Raw genomic sequence first — 22,182 nt, 5'->3', positions numbered from 1 at the left:
TATTAAGTACAAGTACATCATAGCCTCATCTTTTTAGATATCCAGAGGGAAGCTAAGGATCTGAATGCTGACATGTCTCATAAAGGCTTTGACCTATACAGATTATGCAGGGTGAAATCTAAGAGGAAAAAGAAATTAAACAACCAGTAATGAGGTAACAATCATCCTCCTACTGAAGAGTGGATAATTATCAAACTCTAAAAGTGTTCCAAGTGAATATTTTAAATAACTCCTCAAGTTTTCTTCAAGGAAGAATACTTCCCCCTCCAAAAAACCCTTTTTTGTGTTTAAAGGGAAAATGTAAAAATAACACCACCACAAAGTTTGGCCTTTCTGTGATAAAGAGATCTGAGTAGGAATAAATAACAAATTTATTACATGAAAGGAGGACAAATAATGGTCTTTAAGAGTCACCGTTAAACTTTGTCAGGTTAAAAATTCTGGGGATGAGATTCCCATTACTGTCCTAAAAGAAACTGTTTCACAGCAAGAAGTTCTCTCAGGGTTTCAAAGAATTTGATTCATGTAAAATATTTCCTTCTCTTATTTAGGGCTTGTTACTTTCAAATATGACTAGAGACTAACATAAACTTCCTTGTTTCAGTCATCATCTAAGTTGCCTACCCGTTTTAAAGTCATCAATCCCCATGTTCTCTGATCTGCCATTTCTGGGGTACGGAAAAGGAAGTAAGAGGATAACAGGGAATCTTTTCACTAGTATCTCAGAAAGAATGCTCAGTATCATGACATAACTGTAGTAACAACAAAATCACTCAATAACCTTGGAAACAAAAACCTTGGACTTGAAATTCTTAATCTACAGCAAAGCTCATTTAGTCTTTTCTGACCTACAGTGTTAACTTCAACCCCACCATTATAAATTACCCTCTTCTTTTGGCAAAGCCTCACAATGTGCGGTCTGCTGTTGCTAGAGAATGTGCAGGTTATCCCCCTTTCGGATCATTAACAGAATTATTAAGTCCTGCTGTGACAACCCCAAAGGGCTGCTCACTATAAATAAATGTTATATATCAATTCAACACCCCATCCTCGGTCCTGAGTTACCAGTATAAGGTAAAGGTGGGCCTTAAACTCATCTGAATTCTTTTTTTCTTTTTATCTCTTCAAGAACTTTTCAAATGTCTTCTAATGGGGGTAAGGCAAGCACTTTAATAATATGTCAACTTGTTTTATTCAGTTACCCTTTTGTCAGTCATCTCTTCCGTCATATAGTCTCCAAAACTTCAACATCTGAATGAACTTGATTTCCGCCTTTTGATGTTCTAAATTTTCTCTCAAATGAGAGAGAATTGTTTGCTTTTAATTTGTAAGTGATTTCCCTATTAATAAAAAAACTTTTGTTTCCCTTTTGGCTGTCCATCTGAATGGCAACAGCCTCTCTGATGAGCAGAAAAGAAATATCCTGTGACTCTGCCAATGACCTCCTCAGGTCCCTCCTCTAGTGTCCCACTTACAAAAATGAGCCCCAAAGGACAAGGGCTCAGTCATAACCCTCTGTCACCAGAGGCTCTGTTCACTTACCTGTAATACTTCCCAATCACCTGAACCACCTGTCTCAAAACTGTAACTGAAGAGTAAAAGAGCACCAGGACCAGAGAGGCACAGAATGGGGCTTCCAACAGCTTGGCAACCCCAAGGGCAGTCCCTCCCCCCCACCTAGTGCCATTTCTCACTTCGGCCTTACCTCGCTGGGTCTGGGTAAATTGGGTGCTCTCTGGATCCTGCTCCATCATAACGGGATAATGAAATGAGGGAAGACTCCAGCAGCCTCCTAGCAGAGATTAAAAAAATGGCAATAATCCCTGTCAATTACCAACTCAGAGGTCATTCATAAGGAAAAATGGGGGGAGAGATAAATAACATCCCCCTTTGCAGCTAGCTAACACCTCTTATCTGGGATCACACCCTTCCTATAAGCACTTAGAGGTATAAGTAAATGAAGAGCTCCAGAGCTCCCACACTGGATATGGCCATTGTATCATGGTGAATACTGCTCTTCTGTCAGTGCAGTAGAGACATGATCTTATTTCTATTTCCAGTACCTCCGGTAGACAAACAGGAGGTTGGGATCAACATGGGAGAGGAAAATGAGGCATACCAAGAGACTATCACGTAGTGCCAACATTTACCTTGGTGTTCAGTTCCTGCATGTCATCCTAATCCACAGCCCCTTATCTTCTACACATTCTGCTCTGCCCACACCCTTTCTGTGAGTACTCCTACGGCTCTCTTAACAACTGATAAAAATCTCTAATTATATAATCTAGCCCAACTGTCAATTCAATGATCATATGTGTTACACACATATTTTACTGAGCACTTTTTTAGCGCCAGGCAAATACTAAGCACTTCACATGTAGTTCTTTATTTAAACCTCACCACAGCCTGGAAAGGTGAGCATTACTATACATACATGAGATCAATGGGCCTAGAAGTTAAGTGTTTTGCACTGCAGCACACAGCTACCAAGTGATAGCACCAGGACTCCAGTGAAGGCCTGTCAACTCCAAAATGCTTCAAACCACTATGTACATGTATCCAGTGTGAGTCCCAACTAGAATGCAGGTCCAGTAACACTGGATCTTCCCATTTATTTAAGGGAAGCCAAAAATCTGGACTTTTGCATGAAATCTCCTGTTACATTTTAGCTAAAACATTTTTTTCCTTTTCGTACAGGAAGGGCCAGTTTGACAAACATCTGACAAACATGGCTCGGGGCCCCCCAGTTTGCCATGTCTGCCACACTGCTTCTCAACTCATCTGACAAACATGGCTCGGGGCCCCCCAGTTTGCCATGTCTGCCACACTGCTTCCCAACTCAAATGTGCCTTGGCAGCCAATCAAGCTCCTGCCATAGAAGACGTTTCAAAGGAAGTGGACTCAGAAAGAAATGCATGTTGTTCCTCTCCAGCAGCATTTTGCCTGGCTCTACCAGGAGCAGGTCTCCAGCTCCCTGCTGGACTCTTCTTTAAAGCAGATCTGCAGGATAAGGACAGCAGCTACCAATCTTTTCCAATTGAGTTAATTCAATTCACTCTTATTAAAACCAGCTGGCTTTAGGTATAGTCATGTGCAGTCACTTTATCCCAGCGACTGGCTCACCGAAGCATTTTCCCTAACAGCCTGGGAAAGAGATACAACAGAGGCCCTGTCAACCTGGCTTGCTACCTTTCCCACCCAGGAAAATAACTGTTACGTGATGTTTTGGATCTAGACAAGGCTTATAATCCCCACACTTAGGACAAGTTAAATAGTCCTACCACTGAAGGGAGTGAATACAATGAAACCAATGAGGAAGAGAAGAAAGCAATAAAACAACTTCTCTCTGGTTGAAAACCTGAATCTTCAATGATACCAGTTTACAGCAGCAGAAATGCTGTGTTTCATCAGTTCTAAGACACGCTTTCCCCCCCAACGTTTTAATGTGTCTGAAATTAGGATACATTTTATAATTGTGTGACGCAGTTTAACTGGCAGGATTTTTTTCTTTCATAGGAGCACATAAAATAATGGCATGTCTTTGAATCTTGAAATACAGACTATTTGTGAGAGGAAGGGATAGTGAGAGGTACACAGACTGGAGAAAGAAGAGAAGCGAAATTTTGAGAAGAGTATCAATTCAGGCCATCATATATCCACTACTAATAAATTTGTCCTATAGGAATTAGGCGGGAACTGAAGAACAGAAGCAAGATCTGAGAGCAGCTGACTGCCCTGGAACACCCAGAAGCTTCTTCTATCCCAGAGGGTTCTGGAATGAGTCTTGAATTTCATTGAGCCCTGTCGTGTTACCCTCCAAATGTCTGCTTAATAAGCAGAGGCCCTTTGACAAGAGGCATCCTCCAGAGTGACCAACACATATCCTTCTTAAGTACTTCTGCCTGAAAAATGACCCTGCCAAATTAGGAGGCCAATATTACCCACTACTCTGCCAAGGCAGTGACAGTACTCAAAGAAATGAGATGACTTTTTAGAGATGCTGTGAAGGAGATTCTTGAACCAGAAGAGCTTGGTTTAGACAATTTCAATTTTAATGATTCCATTTTATAATCCCGCAAACTCTACTTCCCACCCTAAATTCTTACCTTAGGAAGGCGTCTTAAAACAGTTATACCAAAATGTTTAGTTTTGTCTCTGGGGAGTCCCTGACGAGGTTCTTTTGGAACATATATATATCCCCTGTGCCTACTTACTAGAATCCGTTGGCACCATTTGCTCCTCAGGCAATACAGTGGACTAGCAAGTCATACACATATGGCATGTTAACTGCTAATACACAAAATCAGGAGAGCCAATTACTGTGAATAGCACCCCCATACACGTATCACTGATGAAACATCAAGTTCTCTACAGTTACAACACAAACACTATCTGAGGGATTAAAAAACACTTCTCCAGGGGCTTCCCTGGTGGCGCAGTGGTTGAGAGTCCGCCTGCCGATGCAGGGGACACGGGTTCGTGCCCCGGTCCGGGAAGATCCCACATGCCGCGGAGCGGCTGGGCCCGTGAGCCATGGCCGCTGAGCCTGTGCGTCTGGAGCCTGTGCTCCGCAGCGGGAGAGGCCACAACAGTGCGAGGCCCGCGTACAGCAAAAAAAAAACACTTCGCCAATTGGTGTTGAATAAAGAAATAATGAGTAAATATCACCACCACTCCTAGGAAACTCAAAGAAAGATCTTTCTCTCTCACAGTTAGCCTCCTGCAAAAAGCCATAGATGGGGAAATGACACAAGAAAAAGGAATGGAATGGCAGCTGAGCGCTTTCTGCTCTGGCCACCACAAATTTCACTTGACAATGATCAATCAACTGGTTGAGTAATATGAAGTCAGGTAGGACTTAGGATGGGCTCAGACAAGCTTGTTCAAGCTTGAAGCTACCATTTCATTCTGACCTGTTATTTAGAAATGTTTTAAAGAGTCATTGAAGCTCTGACAGAGAAAAAAAAACCTTTCTTTACAAGTTTGCCGGGTTTATTCTCTAAACTAGTGGTGTTCAAGTGAGGTACATCAGGGGTTCTGCTCTTTTGATCCACTGGAGAACAGGAAGAAAATATTAGAACTTTTGATTTAAAATGTATAACCATAATGCCACACACACACACACGCACAAACACACAGGTTGCTCAAAAGCCTTTTACTAACAGAGGTTGTTTTTTTTTAAGTCTAAAGGCCACTGTTCTATCAAACTATACACTACTTTAAGAAAATTCAATATTTAATAGAATATAATAATCACAAATATATAAAATACAAAAACTATAAATAAAGGCATAACTATATTCACATACAGGTAGAGCAAAAGAGAGAAAATGATACAGCAAATGTGGTAAAATGTTAATATTTACGGAATGTGGGTGAAGAGTATATGGGAATTCTTTGCACTATTTTTGCCACTTTTCTGCAAGTCTGAAATTATTTCAAAATTTAAAACATCCAATATACAAAATCTAAAAGTAAACCACTGAAAACTAAAGAGAAAACTACTCATTTTCAAAAGAATTACTCACTTCTTAAAAAGAGTTTCTTCAAATAGCAAGTTGCCTCTAAAAAGCAGGTTTGACAAACTACAGGCACTGGGCCAGCTGCCTGTTTTTATAAATAAAGTTTTATCCAAACACAGCCACAACCACCCATTTAAATATTGTCTGTGAGGACTTCCCTGGTGGCGAAGTGGTTAAGAACCTGCCTGCCAAAGCAGGGGACACAGGTTCGATCCCTGGTCCGGGAAGATCCCACATGCCATGGAGCAACTAAGCCCGTACACCACAAGTACTGACCCCACGTGCCTTAGAGCCCGCGCACCGCAACTACTGAGCCCACGTGCTGCAACTACTAAAGTCGGCATGCTCTAGGGCTCACGTGCTACAACTACTGAGCCTGCCTGCTCCAACTACTGAAGCCGCGTGCCTAGAGCCTGTGCTCTGCAACAGAGAAGCCACCGCAATGAGAAGTCCACGCACCGTAACGAAGAGTAGCCCCCCGCTCACCACAACTAGAGAAAGCCCGTGTGTGGCAACAAAGACCCAACGCGGCCAAAAATAAATTTAAAAAAAATTTTTTTAATTAAAAAGAATATCGTTTGTGGCTGCTTTGGAGCTAGGAAGGCAGAGTTGAGTAGACCTAATAGGGAAAGGACTAAAATATTTACTACCTGGCCCATTACAGAAAAAAATCTGCCCACCCGTGCTCTAAAACATTTGCTTACATAAAATCCCTTGAAAGATAAGGTGGAGTCACTAAGGAATGTAACAGAAAAGCTTGAAATCAAAGTATTACACACTAGAATAAGTTATCAAAAATTAATATTAAGCCCTACTAAAATATAAGTCAATATACAATCCAAGCTGTAAAATTCCTAATATTTTAAATGAATACAACTATTTCTTCCTTCCCTAATTAATACTCTGAATATGTACAACAGTTCCCTATATCAGCTGTATCCTTTGATGACTAGGAAACAATAAAAAATAGTAGTAGAAGAAAGCTCTGGAAAAGAACAAAGTTGTCAGGGCAGATGAGATGGGTTACCCAAAAGAAAAGAACCTTTGGGGAATTCCCTGGTGGTCCGGTGGTTAGGACTCTGCGCTTCCACTGCAGGGGGCATGAGTTCCATCCCTGGTCGGGAACTAAGACCCCCAAAAGCCGCACAGTGCGGCTGGAAAAAAAAAAAGAAAAGAATCTTTGTTTCAAATTCAATGGGTATCGGGGTGGAGAAGGAGAAAGTTTGGGTACCAGTCTAGACAAATAAATAAGCCAGTGACAACTCTTCCTTAATAAACAACTATATCCTAAAGATATTCTTTTAACTAATTGTCAAATCACAGAGAAAATCAACAAACTAAAGCCAACAAACAAGTACAGACCTTCTCCAATCACTGGAAACAATCAATTGCTAAAAACTGTGACCTATATATACTGATAAGGAAAGTTGCTCTTAGAAGCTAAGATGCTGGTGCCCCATGCCTGAAGAGTAATTTCCCAGTCTGGCTCTGATGTCTGGGTGACATCTGCTAGTTCAGTTCAGGGAAGCCAAACCCAAAGGAATAACTCCCTCCACCTAGGAAATAAAATCCAAATTCCTCACCTTGACACCCAAAGCCTTGCAGCCAAATTTCTCATTCCTTCTGTTTTGTTTTTGTTTTTTCAGTATGCGGGCCTCTCACTGTTGTGGCCTCTCCCGCTGCGGAGCACAGGCTCCAGACGCGCAGGCCCAGCGGCCATGGCTCACGGGCCCAGCCACTCCGCAGCATGTGGGACCTTCCCGGACCGGGGCGCGAACCCGTGTCCCCTGCATCGCCAGGCGGACTCTCAACCACTGCGCCACCAGGGAAGCCCTCTCATTCCTTCTGAACATACTATATGCTCTGGTGCAATCGTTTTCAAACTTTTTGGTCTCAGAGTTCCTTTAACAATCTTAAAAAGTATTGATGGTGGGCTTCCCTAGTGGTGCAGTGGTTGAGAGTCCGCCTGCCGATGCAGGGGACACGGGTTCGTGCCCCAGTTCGGGAAGATCCCACGTGCCGCGGAGCGGCTGGGCCCGTGAGCCATGGCCGCTGGGCCTGCGCGTCCGGAGCCTGTGCTCTGCAACGGGAGAGGCCACAACAGTGAGAGGCCCGTGTACCGCAAAAAAAAAAAAAAAAAAAAGTATTGATGGGGCTTCCCTGGTGGCGCAGTGGTTAAGAATCCACCTGCCAATGCAGGGGACAGGGGTTAGAGCCCTGGCCCAGGAATACCCCACATGCTGCGCAGCAACTAGGCCCGTGCGCCACAACTACTGAACCTGCGCTCTAGAGCCCAAGAGCCACAACTACTGAGCCCGCGCACCTAGCACCTGTGCTACACAACCACAACAAGAGAAGCCACGACAATGAGAAGCCCACGCACCACAACGAAGAGTAGCCCCCGCTCGCTGCAACTACAGAAAGCCTGTGTGCAGCAATGAAGACCCAATGCAGCCAAAAATAAATAAATAAAATTTTTTAAAAAATTATTAATGACCCCAAAGAGTTTTGGTTTATATGGGTTTTATCTATTAATATGTACTATATTTGAAATTAAAACTGAGAAAAATTTAATACACAAGTACACATTCCATTGGCCATCAGAGTGATAACCTCATTACACATCATGTAGTGTCTAGAAAACTCCACTGAACCCTCATGCAAGAGAGTGAAAAAGACAAAGAACATCTCAGTATTATAAACATAGTTTTGACTTCAGGGATCCCAGGCCACACTTTGAGAACTATTGCTCTAGCTAAACTAAACACATCCTCACTGTTTCACCTCTGTCTTTAGCTTGGCCATTTCTTCTTTCTGGAAAGTTCTTCCCTATCTCTGTCTGTAAAAGTCCTTCAAAGCTCAAATACCTGATTCCTCTAGCCAGACGTTCACCCTTTCTTCCCCCACACCCCGTAGCATCTGAATCCTCTCTTAAAAGGCCTTCTCCCAAGTCACCTGTACTGCAGTTCCTTGTAAGTATGTTGTCTTCTCTCTGCTACTGGACTACAAGCTACATGAAAGCAAGTACTGGGTCCAAGTCATCTTTTTATCCCCATTAAAACTCACATCCTAATTAACACATAATAGGAGACCAATAAATATCTAAGTGAATAAATCAGCAGGCCTAAGTAGACTTGGAAAAATAAGCAAGAAGACATATCTGATTGCCCCTCACTGACCCTGTGACTTTCAGACAAGGTTTCTAGATGTCCAAAAACTCACACTGAAATTCCTGAAGGAACTAGTTTTTCAGAAACTGCTTACATCACTCTTCATCCCTTCGGTCACTTAAGCCCTTCAGGTTAAAGTGCTGACATAGTTGTCCTGATAAATGCAGTGCAGCCTGGTCCCTAGGAGGCTTGTTAAGTCATAAAGTCAGAGGCTGGCTACTTGCCTGGGAAACTACCACTGATGCTCCTGGACAGCTTATTGCCGAAAGAGACCTCACAGGGGAAAGAGGGCAATGTTTTCAGGGGAATGAAGAGGTGGGAGGCCAAAGAAACTTGGATACAATATTGCCTTCATTTCTGCATCTGCTCGGCAAGCCCCAGATCTCTGCCTTGGCGCATGCCAGGGCTGGGAGATGACAAGCCCTTATTCTTTGTAAAAAATAATTGTGTGTTCTGAAACGACACTTCTATTATGATTCTCAAATTGACATCTCTGCTTTAAAGCAGAGGCATCCAAGCCTCCCCATTTCACACACTGGCAATTATCGCTTAAGTTATCCAACGATAGGCACTCATCTGATCCCTGCAGGGCCCCCTAGTTCTAGGGGTGCACTTACAGCACATGATGCAGTTGCCAGAAGAGACTGGCAGGCAATTCCTGCTCCTGCTGTGGGGCAGACCAAGGCAAGGTGGTACTGCTAAAAGGCTAACCTCAGGAAAAAAACAGACATGCTACAGAAAGAGCTCACAGTGCCTGTTGTGTGGATCAGCCTTATTTTATCATCATCCAGCATAAACAATTCACAGGGCTCAAAGTAAAGCCTTTTACCAGACAAACATCTTACAAAACATTAACATATCCCTCAATGTCTCTGTGCAACGAGCAATTGATGGCAAAATATCAGAGCACAACATAATCAGAGACACCAAGAGGGAAGAAGGTGGAAACAATTCATATGGGGTGTGCAACTGTGTATCTGGCTATACGAAAGTCTTGCCTGAAAAGTCAGTCAGACTCCTCTTAGAACAGCGGACCCTCTGCTGACCGTTAGGTACTTGGTTATTTTTATTTATTTTTTTTTAATTTTTATTTTATATCAGAGCATAGTTGATAGGTTTTTTTTTTTTTTTTTAATGCGGTATGCGGGCCTCTCACAGTTGTGGCCTCTCCCGTTGCGGAGCACAGGCTCAGCGGCCATGGCTCATGGGCCCAGCAGCTCCGCGGCATGTGGGATCTTCCTGGACCGGGGCATGAACCCGTGTCCCCTGCATCGGCAGGCGGACTCTCAACCACTGCGCCACCAGGGAAGCCCGATAGGTTATTTTTAATACAATTGTAAAATGGTTGGCGCTATGCCTAGCTCCTGTATATCCTCAACATATCACATTATAGTTATGAAACGTCCATTTATAATAAACACTCACTTTTGTCAGCATCTGAACTCAAAGGTCCAAGGTGATCTACATGGACATGTTTACTCTGTCTCCAATTCTTTCTCTCTGGGAGACTTGGGAGGTCTGCCCACAGACCACAGACATTTTTAAACTAGGAATTTAGATCAGAGGCTTTTCACCAAAGGATGAGTAGGATCATACCAATAACAAGTTCCAGAGCTAGTTCTGATATTCACATGCACATATACCAACAAGCAGCAGCCATGACACGCAAGTTTGAACTTTAATCAAGAGGCAGTTACTAGAGTCTGTCATACAGGGTGAAGTAAGTCAGAAAGAGAAAAACAAATACTGTATGCTAACACATATATATGGAATCTAAAAAAAAAAAATGGTTCTGAAGAACCTAGGGGCAGAACAAGAATAAAGACAGATGTAGAGAATGGACTTGAGGACATGGGGAGGAGGAAGGGTAAACCAGGACAAAGTGAGAGAGTGACATTGACATATATACCCTACCAAATGTAAAACAGATAGCTAGTGGGAAGCAGCCACACAGCACAGGGAGATCAGCTCGGTGCTTTGTGACCACCTAGAGGGGTGGGATAGGGAGGGTGGGAGGGAGACGCACGAGGGAGGGGATATGGGGATATATGTATATGTATAGCTGATTCACTTTGTTATACAGCAGCAACTAACACAACAATGGAAAGCAATTATACTCCATTAAAGATGTTAAAAATAAAAAAAAATTTTTTTAAAGAGGCAGTGAATCCTAATTGACTGGTTTCCCCCCAAATCAAGAAGAGATTTACAGAATTCAATAATCCTGAATTCTCAGCTAATTTTTTAAAAATTTATCTTATTTATTTTTGGCTGCATTGGTTCTTAGCTGTGGCATGCAGGATCTTCATTGAGGCGTGCGGGATCTTTCGTTGCGACGCAAGGGCTCTACTTATGGCGCGTGGCTTCTCTCTAGTGCCATGTGGGTTCTCTCTTCTCTAGTTGTGGTGTGCAGGCTCCAGGGCTCATGGGCTCTGTAGTTGTGGTGCAGGGGTTCCAGAGCACGTGGGCTCTGTAGTTTGCCGCACGCAGGTTCTCTAGTTGAGGTGTGCGAGCCCAGTAGTTGCAGCACCCAGACTTAGTTGCCCCGTGGCTTGTGGGATCTTAGCTCCCTGACCAGGGATCAAACCCGCGTCCTCTGCATTGTAAGGCGGATTCTTTACCACTGGACCACCAGAGAAGTCCCCCTCAGCTAGTTTTATTCAGAATAATAGACAATTCCAAAAAAGTCTCTCTCTAGACCTACTAATACTACAAAGGATATATGATATAATCATTTACTGTTTCAATAACAGCAAACCTTGCACATTTCTTCTCAGATGATTCTTCACATTCACATTCCTGACCTGAAATTTTAAAAACCCTCAACGAGGGCCATTCGTTCTACCGACCCTGGTATACTGCAAACAGCATACTCTATAATATGAAATAAAACCTTAGGGCCAACATCAGAAAAGCAAAGAGAAGTTAGTAAAATGAAGCCTAACAAGAGAATGAGGAAAAAGGAATGCACAGTGGGCTGGGGCATTTATTAACCAGAGGCAAAGAGGCAGCCTTCCTGGCTGTCTGTTCAAGCAATTAGGTTTCTGGAGTCTATAGAAATAGAAAAGAGGGCAGAGACTCCCAGCTGGGCCCCCAAACAATCCACTGTCAGCCCTTGCACTAACCCAAAGCTCAGAGTACAATCACTTTTCTTATATCCTGGGCTCACTCTGAACTGCTTCTCTTAGTGACATTTGATTTTCACTGATTCACCTCTGGGGGTATACTACTTGCCCTTCCACCCTGATCCCGACCTCAGGAACCTTCTTGATTCCCTTTGGACTCAGCATTTGACTCCACTGGAATAATTTCTCTACCATTTCCCTCTGTCTAGACAACACGAAATTGTCATAAATGACACCTAAAGTACAATTAGGAGAAAACCTGCAATTTCCACTCTCCTCCCCCGTTTCCCAAAAGAATTGCACATGCATGTCAATCAGTACTACCATGAAGATTAACTCTGTGAAGCCTGGAAGCCATTTAATTTCCAGCTCGCTAAATATTATGCATCCCCCCCCACTCCACTATAATTAGAAGATCTAAATTGCCTTCTTTTCTCTAGCACTAATGGTTATAATCTCAGAGATCTGAATGCCTGCTGAATCGATACCTGGGTAGAAAGGCCTTACACTTTATCCAGCTGCATTTTATTTAGCAGAATCAGACAAAAGCAAAAAGACAAGGCAAAAGAGAAGAGAGGCAATGAGAGAAAGGCATGACTCAAGAGCATCAGAACCAGGCAGTACGATTATAACTATTATAAAAATAAGATAGTTTGAAGCCACTGCCAGTTCCTTGTGAAATGTAATATCAAAAAACAGCAAGGTCAGGGGACAGAAAATCATGAAATAACTTATCAATGGTTTTCAATGGGAGGGGGTTCCCCCCAGGAAACCTATGTCTGGATACATTTTGGTAGTTGCAACTGGGTGGGGGGAGTACACTGGCATCTAGTAGTGATGCATAGGACAGCTCCCCTCTCCTCCACCTCAATAAAGAATTATCCAGCCTGAAACTTAATAGTGCTGCTTTTGAGAAATCCTCTGACACATCTTAACAGTCTGAGATTAACGAAGGGAAACTGAATAACTAACATATGAGGTAAGTCCATGCTTTAGCTTCAGAAACAAATTGCAGTTTAACTCATCATCTTGTGTCACTTATTAGCTGTGTGACCTTGGGCAAGTTCATTAACCTCAGCGTCCAAATTTAATGGGAAATGCCTATTTCACAAGGTTGTTACGATTAACTAAGAACATAACTATAGTAGCCAGTACAGTCTAATAAAAAATGATTATTTTTTTCTTCCCTCGATTACAGTTCCCAAAGTACCTGCAGGGAACACCTAGCCACCCAAGTCACTATGCCTACAAAGGTGGTTTCCTAGAAAGACATGAGTTGAAGAAGGACTGGTACTATAAAGGCAGAGACATGGGTATCTCAGCCCTAAGAATCACATAAGCCTCACCCAAATAGACCAACAAGAGCAGTTAGTCAACCATCCACCAATCTGGCTATTGGCCCATCCAACCACTGATTCAAACCACAAATAATTATTGAGTGCCTATTATTGGGTATATATTAGTACATAAAATAGATATGGTCCCCGCAGTAGCTAGTATCTGAAGATGGACTCCAAAGAATCATACTTCTTGGTATTCTTGCCCTCGTGTGGTCTCCTCCCACACTGAATCTAGACCAGCCTGTTAACTGCTTTAATCAAGAAAACATGGTGAAAATTAAAAACAAAAAAACTGGTGCGTTCTGGGATTAAGCCTTTTTGAGAACTGACAGCTTCCAGTTCCTCCCTCTTGGAACTGTCACTTTTGGAAGTGCTAAGCCACTACATAAAAAGTCTGGTTACTCTACTGGAGAGGCCACATGGAGAGAGGAGCCCTTAATAGGCCTAGATGCTCCAAATGAGCCTCCAGATGACTCCAGAGAGACCCCAAGCAAGACCGGCAGAATTCCTCAACTGAGCCCAGTCTACCCAAAGAACAATGAAAGATAATAAAATTGTTATTTTAAGTCACTAATTTTGTTTTTTGGTTGGTTATGCATCAGTAGATGAATGAATTAGTTCCTGATCTTCTAGAACTTTCAAGCTAGTTACAACAGCAGCATTAAAAGTTAGTTTACAAGGGAAACTCGGCTACCAAAACAAAACACCAAACAACACATTTGGAAAGGGACCTTAAACAATAAAACTCAGTGCAAACTTGCTCACTGTCCAAAGCATGAGGTCTTGGTACTGGTCAAAAGGGTGAATGTCAATTTAGAAAGACTTTCTACTCTTTTCTACTTGTCTCAATCAGGCTCTCCTTCTTTTTGAAACACACTTCTGCCCTGGATGGCTCCCTCTCAATATTGAAGGTGACCCTAGAATTGGGGAAACTAAGGCTATTTGTACTCCCTCTCTTATCAAGAGGCAAATAGTTTCTTTTGCACAGATCATTATAATAGAGTGCAGGAAAAATGAAGATAATATCCCATTCCCTTGCTATGGGCCAAACTACTTTCTGTATCACTACACTTTCTAAAATAGAATCTCACTGCGTCTGCTGCAAGTGACTAATGGGAGTAACTGGCACTAGCCCTATCACAATAGCTGTTCCTTACCCTTTCCTTTATACAGCACCTCACTTTTTTATGTACTTGGTTTACCCCAATTTTACATGGTGAGATTTCATAGATCATGAAGACTTAAGTCCAAAAAAAAAAAAAAAAACACGGTACTAACAGATACAAAAGAAAATGACCTGTAGGGAATGTGTCATGGCAAAAGGAGTTTTTGTTTGCTTTTTGGGTTTTTTCTGTTTGTTTGATTTTTGAGCAGAGTAATAATGGAGAAAGAGAGAAAAGAGCTGGCATTTCTTGAGCATCTAAACATGTAAAAGCAACTGATGCTTAACTCATTTAACCTGCATAACAATGGTTTTATAACTGAAGTTCAGAGAGGATATTTAATCTGCCCAGGGTCACACAATAGGGCCAGAATTTGAATCCGAAGTTGCTCAAATCCAAATCCTTCTATTAGAATACATTACAAGAAAAGAGGGGGAACCTAAGGAGACTATGAGAGTTAAACTAACACTGCATCACACATGGGACAGGAGCAAAAGGAAAAATAAAGGTGATGGATGATGCAAAGGAATTTTAGTACACTTCAGAGATTTAGGGAGGAGGTGGTGGTTGCGATGTTAAGAGTTCCTGGGTGGTCTAAAACAGTATTCTCTAACTTAGTGCATATCAAAATCATCTGGAGAGCTTGTTAAAAACGCAGACTGCACACCTCCCACCCCAAGTTTCTGATTCAGTAGGTCTGGAATGAGCCCAGAAACTCGCCTTTCTCACATCAGCAGGAGATGCTGATGTTCCTGGTCTGAAGACCACACTTTGAGAACCACTGGCCAAAGATCGCACGACAAACACATTCTGATGTATCTACACCTCTCTCTCTCCTTCTGTCTCTCTCTCTCTCTCTCTCACATATAACTTACCCCGTCCAAAATAGTACCATCTAACACAGCTGCCAAATTTAGTTGCTCTAGGAGGGACTATAAATTCATCAACTCTTTGTAAATGAACTATACTTCAATTAAAAAAAAATTGGGGGCTTCCCTGGTGGTGCAGTGGTTAAGAATCCACCTGCCAATGCAGGGGTCATGGGTTCAAGCCCTGGTCCGGGAAGATCCCACATGCCGCAGAGCAACTAAGCCCGTGTGCCACAACTACTGAGCCTGAGCTCTAGAGCCTGTGAGCCACAACTACTGAGCCCACGTGCCACAACTACTGAAGCCCGCGTGCCTAGAGCCCGTGCTCGGCAACAAGAGAAGCCACTGCAATGAGAAGTCCACGCACCGCAACAAAGAGTAGCTCCCACTCGCCACAACTAGAGAAAGCCCGCGCGCAGCAACAAAGACCCAACACAGCCAAAAATAAATAAAATAAATAAATTTTTAAAATTAAATTAAATTTAAATTTTTTAAAAAAAATTCAGTAACTCTGTTAGGATGACCATTACAGCAATGGTCCTTTGCCTTCAAGGAGCTAACAGAAAATGACCAGCCCAGCTTCTGCCTCAATTTTGAGAACTCAAAAGAGACAAGCATAAAAAGGAATCAGAAAAGCATGCAGAAAAGAAAGAGTGCTAGACTTCTGGGAAAACACTAAAGTTTTAAAAAAAAAAAAAAAAGAAGAGTTCTTTCTTGTCTTAGTTTTAAAAGGGTTACATCTGCTAAAAAGAAAATTAAGAAAACAATCCTACTTACAACAGTGTCAAAAAGAATAAAATACTTAGGAATAAATTTAACCAAAGAGGTGGAAGGTTTGTACACTGAAAACTATAAAACACTGCTGAAAAAAATTAATGACACAAATAAAAAGAAAGACATCCCATGTTCATGGATTGGAAGACTTAACATTGTTAAAATGTCCATAATACCCAAAGCAATCTACAGATTCAATGTAATCCCCATCAAAATCCCAATGGCATTTTTTTCCTTTATTTCCTTTTTTTTTTTTTTTTTTTGCAGAAAGAGGAAAAAAATATCCCAAAATTCATACAGAATCTCAAAAAGAGTTCTGGATAGCCAAACAATCTTGTGAAAGAGGAACCAAGCTGGAGGCCTAACCTGCCCTGGTTTCAAAACATATTACAAAGCTATAGCAATTAAAACAGTATGGTACTGGCATAAGGACAAACAATAGACCAATGGAACAGAATAGAGAGCCCAGATATAAACCCTTGTGTGTATGGGCAAATGATATTTGACAAGGGTGCCAAGACTACACAATGAGGGCAGGACAGTCTTCCCAACAAATAGTACTGGGAAAACTGGCTATTCACATGCAAAATAATGAAGATTGTCCATTATCTTATGCCACAGATAAAAATTAACTCAAAATGGATTAAAAATCTAAACATATGACCTGAAACTATAAAACTCACAGAAGAAAATATGGGGGAAAAGTTTTATAACATTGGAATAGGTAATGATTTCTTAGATACTACACACAAAAAAATCCCACGGGTAACAAAAACAAAAATAGACAACTGGGACTGCATCAAACTTTTAAAACTTAAGCAAAGGAAACAACAGAATAAAAAGGCAATCTACAGAATAGGACAAAATGTTTGTAAGCTATTTATCAGATAAGGGGTTAATAGCCAGAATATATAAAGAACTCCTACAATTTAATAATAACAACAACCAAAAACCCAATTAAAACATGGGCAAAGGACTTGAATAGACAGTTATCCAAAGAATATATGCAAATGGCCAACAAACATATGAAAAGATGCTCAACATCACTTATCATCAGGGAAATGCAAATAAACCACAATGACATATTATCTCATGCATGCTAAGATGCCAATCTCCAAAAACAAAAAAAAACCCAAACAGAAAATAACAATGTTGGCAAGGATGTGGAGAAATTGGAACCCTTGTGCACTGTTGGTAGAACTGTAAAGTGGTGCAGCTGCTATGACAAGCAGCATAAAAGTTCCTCAAAAAATTAAAAATATAACTACTGTATGACCCAGCCATACTACTTCTTAGTATATATCCAAGGGAATTGAAAACAGAATCTTAAAGAGATATTTGAACACCCATGTTCATTACAGAATTATTCACGTAGCCAGGATGTGGAAGCAACTTAAAGGTCCATCCACAGATGAATGGATTAAAAAAATGTGGTACATACACACAACTGAATATTATTCAGCATTTAAAAAGGAGAAAATCCTGTCATATGCTACAACATGGATGAACCTTGAGGACATTACGCTAAGTGAAATAAGCCAATCACCAAAAGACAAATACTGCATGATTCCACTTATATGAGGATCTAAAGAAATCAAATTCACAGAAAAAGAAAACTGAATCATGGTTGCCAGGGGATGGCGGGACGGGGAAATGAGAATTGTTCAATGAGCATTTCACTCTTGCAGGGAGAAAAAGTTCTAGAGATCTGCTATACAACTATGTGCATAGACTTAACAACACTGTACATTTAAAATTTAAGAGGGTAAATTTATGTTTTTTTATCACAGTAAGAAAAAAGACCCCCAAAATAGGTTACATTTGCCACCAGAACAAAGAAAGCAAAAGATAAAAGCCACCTTGCTGAGGTGAAGTGATCCAAGGAGACAGCAGGGAGATAGAGGAAAATTGAGAAACATATATGAACATGTGTAGGGGAGGAAAAAGGAAAAGAGGCAAAAAGATTCAAACTCATACTCTCTGATGCAGCAAAGGAAAAGAGCACAATGTTAACAAGCTGCAATTCTCCTTCTATGACAAGGTCATACTTTCAGCCTTTGATTCCTTTATTATTACAAGTTTCTACTCTTGCTCTAACTTGATTTTAATTTTCTGGCGGGTGACATCCAAATCAATCGGCCTTCTCATGGAAACCCATCCCTCTGTCCAAGGCACTCTGCTCACAGGGAGAGGTGCAGACATTCTTGTCCAAGATTTCACATAGTTCATCATGAAAGGAAGGTTACTTTCATACTGCATAACCTGACATGACAGAGGTCTGCTCACTAAATGGTGCCCCAGCCAGCAAATAATCTTGGCACCCCCACCTTCCCTCTTTGGAAACAAAGGAGGAGTTTATTAAATGTTGCTATTAAAAAGTCAGGCAGCTTTTCAGGTGAGGGGGCTGTGAGCATGTCAGCCTACTGCCAGCAGGGGAGCCCTTTATGCGTGAATTAGGCAGGATGGGTGGGGTAGAGGAGAGAGTACTGCCATGTCCAGTGCCTCCCCCTGGTGGAGACAAGGGGTAGGGAACTTAAGAAGACCTTCTTGAGCTAATGAATGCAGTGGTAACCAACACAAAATTGGAATTAAGCAGGAAACGTAAATGGATGAAGTCAGCCCAGTGCAGACTAAGGCACAAAGAAGGTCCACACCTTGACTAAAGGGGCAACAACTACTCAACTCCTGCTGATTGTTATTATGTGGGAATGTAAGCCAGATCTAATTTTTTTTTCAAGAGAATCCAGAAATCTGGATTTATGTAGAAAAAACTGAAATTTTTAGTGACATCGTGAAGGCCAAACAAATGTACCTGAAGGTTATTTTGCAATCTCTGGGCTAATATAACAGGCCCACCTGCTAAAGCCAAATGTGCTCATGTGAACACATTGTCAGGAGTGCTTCCAAGAAGGAGCAGATGATGTACTGGATCCTCCTCCTCCCCATAAATGTATAAGAAATCCTAGAGGAGGAGGAGAAGCTACCTGCACAGCTCTAATGGGCTGGGACCGATTACAATAAGCAAAATATATTATGCAAACAGAACCCCGTACACCTGGTGTTAATGTCTTAGCAAAACCTCCAACACATCCTTTAGAGCACTTTAGATTACAGTAGAGAAGGGGATCTGAAGGGGGGAAAATGAGTACATGGGAGATTGCTCCAAATATATTTGCAGTACACATAGATCCCACTGAAGTCCCTGTGGCACTCCAACACTCTGAGTTGACAGAAGCGATTACATATTTTCAAGTTCTCAGTGTGTATACAAAGCACACAGCCTGCTCTACACCATTCAGCCCCAGACAGAGGGATGATGGGGGATAATTTAGATCTGCCCAACAGGTGTTAATTTGACCTGCAGTGGGGGAAGGGCTGCCTGTCAAGCATACAGCCTGGAGGACCTGGAGGCTCACACCCTCCCTAACACCAGGGCAAGCCTCCTCACTCGCAAACAATTCCCAAGACAGATATATAGCAAGGTTAGAAAACCTTGCTTCAGGGCAGAAAGCAGAGGAAACAAGAATCTCTTCATGCACTTAAGCCTGCTCTTAACCGTCAAAGAATCTTACAAGAGCCAATACTCAGGACATCTAGTCCAAAGTACAGAGAGAGACAAGTGCAGGGGTCCCCTCCCTACCTCTTCCAGGGCCCTCCTTATCATAATGCCTTTTATTACTATAGCACCCAACTCTCTTCCATTCCAAGTCATATTCACATAAAGCAGGGATTGGCAAACCATGGTCTGTAGGCCAAATCTGGCCTACTGCCTGTTTTTGTATAGCCCATGTGCTAAGAATGGTTTTTATATTTTTAAATAGCTGAAAAACATCAAAAGAAGAATATTTCACGACACGTGAAAATTATATAAAAATCACATTTGTGTCCGTAAGTAAAGTTTATTGGCACACAGCCATACTTATTCACTTACCTATTGTCTATGGCTACTTTCGTGCTACAATGGCAAAGTTCAGTATTTGCAACAGAGACCATATGGCCTACACAAAGCCTAAAATGTTTACAAACTTGCCCTTCACAGAAAAAGTCCTAGTCACTGAAACAGAGGATACAACCAGGGATCACACTCAGAATTCAGAGGCTCAAATACAGTGACTTAGCTGGGCAGATGAGCAGAGAAGGGGAAAAAGATTACCAGGTACCCTCTCTTCTACTCTACCCTCACCCTCATATTGCCAAAGAGAGAAGTGGGTTTTCTAACTATCCCCGAAAACAAATAACTTAAATATCTAAATGTTACTGCCTTATGATGGGGCAAGAAATATCTGGACTCTCTCAATCATTTAACAAGGCCAGGAAGACTAGGTGGCCCAAAGTCAGTAAGTGAGTGTCAAAGATGGAACCAAGTCTCCCTCATACAAGGCTACTGGAGAAGAAAAGTACATGAACACCTCCAGGTGGCATATGTTAGAAGTCCTTCTCAACCTTGAGGATCAGATTCCTGAAAAACCCGGTGGTAGGATTTACAACTAAGAAACGTAAGACCTTATGGGAGGGGAAAAAACACAGGATTAGGAGTCCTAATCTATGAAATTATGAATATCTATAAAATTATGCTCACTAAAATAGAAAATATCATTTTATACGTTTTAAATTAGTAATAATGAATACAATTAATTTTTACCATTAACAATGTTCACACTCTTCAGCCCCAGCAATTGTAGTTCTGAAAATTCATCCTCCTCTAGAGACACCTGCACAAGTACACAAAGATGCTACAGCATTGTTTCTGCATGCAAAAACCAGAAACAATACAGGTTCTGTCAACAGAGGACTTGTTTAATTATGGTGCATCCAACTGTGGAATACAATGCCATTGTTAAAAAGAATGTAGCAGATCTATACACATCAACATGGAAAAATGTCCATGACATATTAAGTGAAATATGTAAACGGTGGAAGAGTAGATTTAGTATGATCCCATTTTTATAAATAAAAAAAAGTGCTTTCATTTGCAGAGAAAAAATTCTTAAGTTAACACACAAATTGCTAAACAGTGGTTAGCACTACAGAGGACATTCACTATAGATAGATAAATCACACATTTCTATGTTTGAATTTTTACAAATGACTTTGTATCTGTTTTGTAAGCAGACAAAACAGGCATCTCAAAATTCCATTTATGATACCTTGGTGACTACAAATTTTTCAGGCTCTCCCTTCCTCACAGTTTCAATAACATGCTGTCATGCTTGGGGGATGGGGGTGGCTTTGTTGCAGATAATACGCCTGCCAAGAGGCTTTATTTCTTTATTTATTTGGCAACTCTTCATCCAAACATTTAAGGCCCTTCTAATTCTGACACAATCATTGACTCCCGCCTTCTGGTTTTCACCACAGAATCAAGACACAAATTAATCTAAAAGTGTGTGATGCTGGCCTAACTTTAATTTACCCTATTTAGCAGAGCCTCTTCAGTCTATTGTCAATCAGCAGCCACACGATCCTTTTAAAATATAAGATCATGCTACTCCACTTCCCAAGGCTTCCCAAATCACTCAGAGTAAGATGTAAAATCCCTTAAATATCTTAGAAGGCCTGCATAATCTGGTCCCCATTACCTCTCTAACTTCATCTTCTATCACTCCATCCTTCACTGTGCTCCAGCCAAGCGTTTCAGGGATTTTGCATTTGCCCTTCTCTGCCTAGAATGCCCTTGCCCCCAATGTATACAGAGTTTACTCCCTTACTTGCTTGAAGGAAGGAAGAGGTGTCTGCTCCAATGTCACCTTACCAGACTTCCTCTGATGACCCTATTTAACACTACAAACTTCCACCCCAGAAACACCTACATTTTCAAATATTTTTCTTCATAGAATTTAACATCATCTGGCATACTAGATATTTTATTTATGTGTTTATTTTCTTTCTCTCATTAGAATAAGAGACTTCTTGCTGGTACTTAAATAGTATATGGTACACAGTAGGTACTTAGTAAATATTTGTCAACCTTATGAATGAATGAATCGATCAATCAGAGTAATTATTTCACCAGCCCAATTCCCAGGGTTATAACAAGAGCCACGCTCCTTTAAGGCCTGGTTTTATCTTCCCCCACGCTTCCCTTACTCTTTTTCTTTTTTTCTTTTTTTTGTGGTATGCGGGCCTCTCACTGTTGTGGCCTCTCCCGTTGCGGAGCACAGGCTCCGGACGCGCAGGCTCAGTGACCATGGTTCACAGGCCCAGCTGCTCCGTGGCATG

General features: G+C 41.5%; 1 protein-coding gene across 9 annotated transcripts in view; it reads right to left on the bottom strand.

Annotated features, from left to right (window-relative positions):
* AMBRA1 (autophagy and beclin 1 regulator 1) overlaps positions 1-22,182 on the bottom strand; it is a 175,916-nt gene that overhangs the window by 113,752 nt on the left and 39,982 nt on the right. For 7 of the 9 annotated variants that reach the window (XM_060159276.1, XM_060159275.1, XM_060159277.1 and 4 more), the window contains one exon: positions 1,706-1,792. The exons of the other annotated variants lie outside the window; for them this stretch is intronic. In XM_060159276.1, coding sequence (XP_060015259.1) covers positions 1,706-1,792 — 87 coding nt within the window. The remainder of the gene's footprint in view (positions 1-1,705; positions 1,793-22,182) is intronic. 9 annotated transcript variants of the gene reach the window in all.

The sequence above is a fragment of the Lagenorhynchus albirostris genome, chromosome 9 (genome assembly GCF_949774975.1).
Source record: "Lagenorhynchus albirostris chromosome 9, mLagAlb1.1, whole genome shotgun sequence".
In the NCBI taxonomy this organism is placed as follows: Eukaryota; Metazoa; Chordata; class Mammalia; order Artiodactyla; family Delphinidae; genus Lagenorhynchus; species Lagenorhynchus albirostris.
Note: the sequence above shows the minus strand (reverse complement) of the source record. Positions and strands in the feature narration are given on the sequence as shown.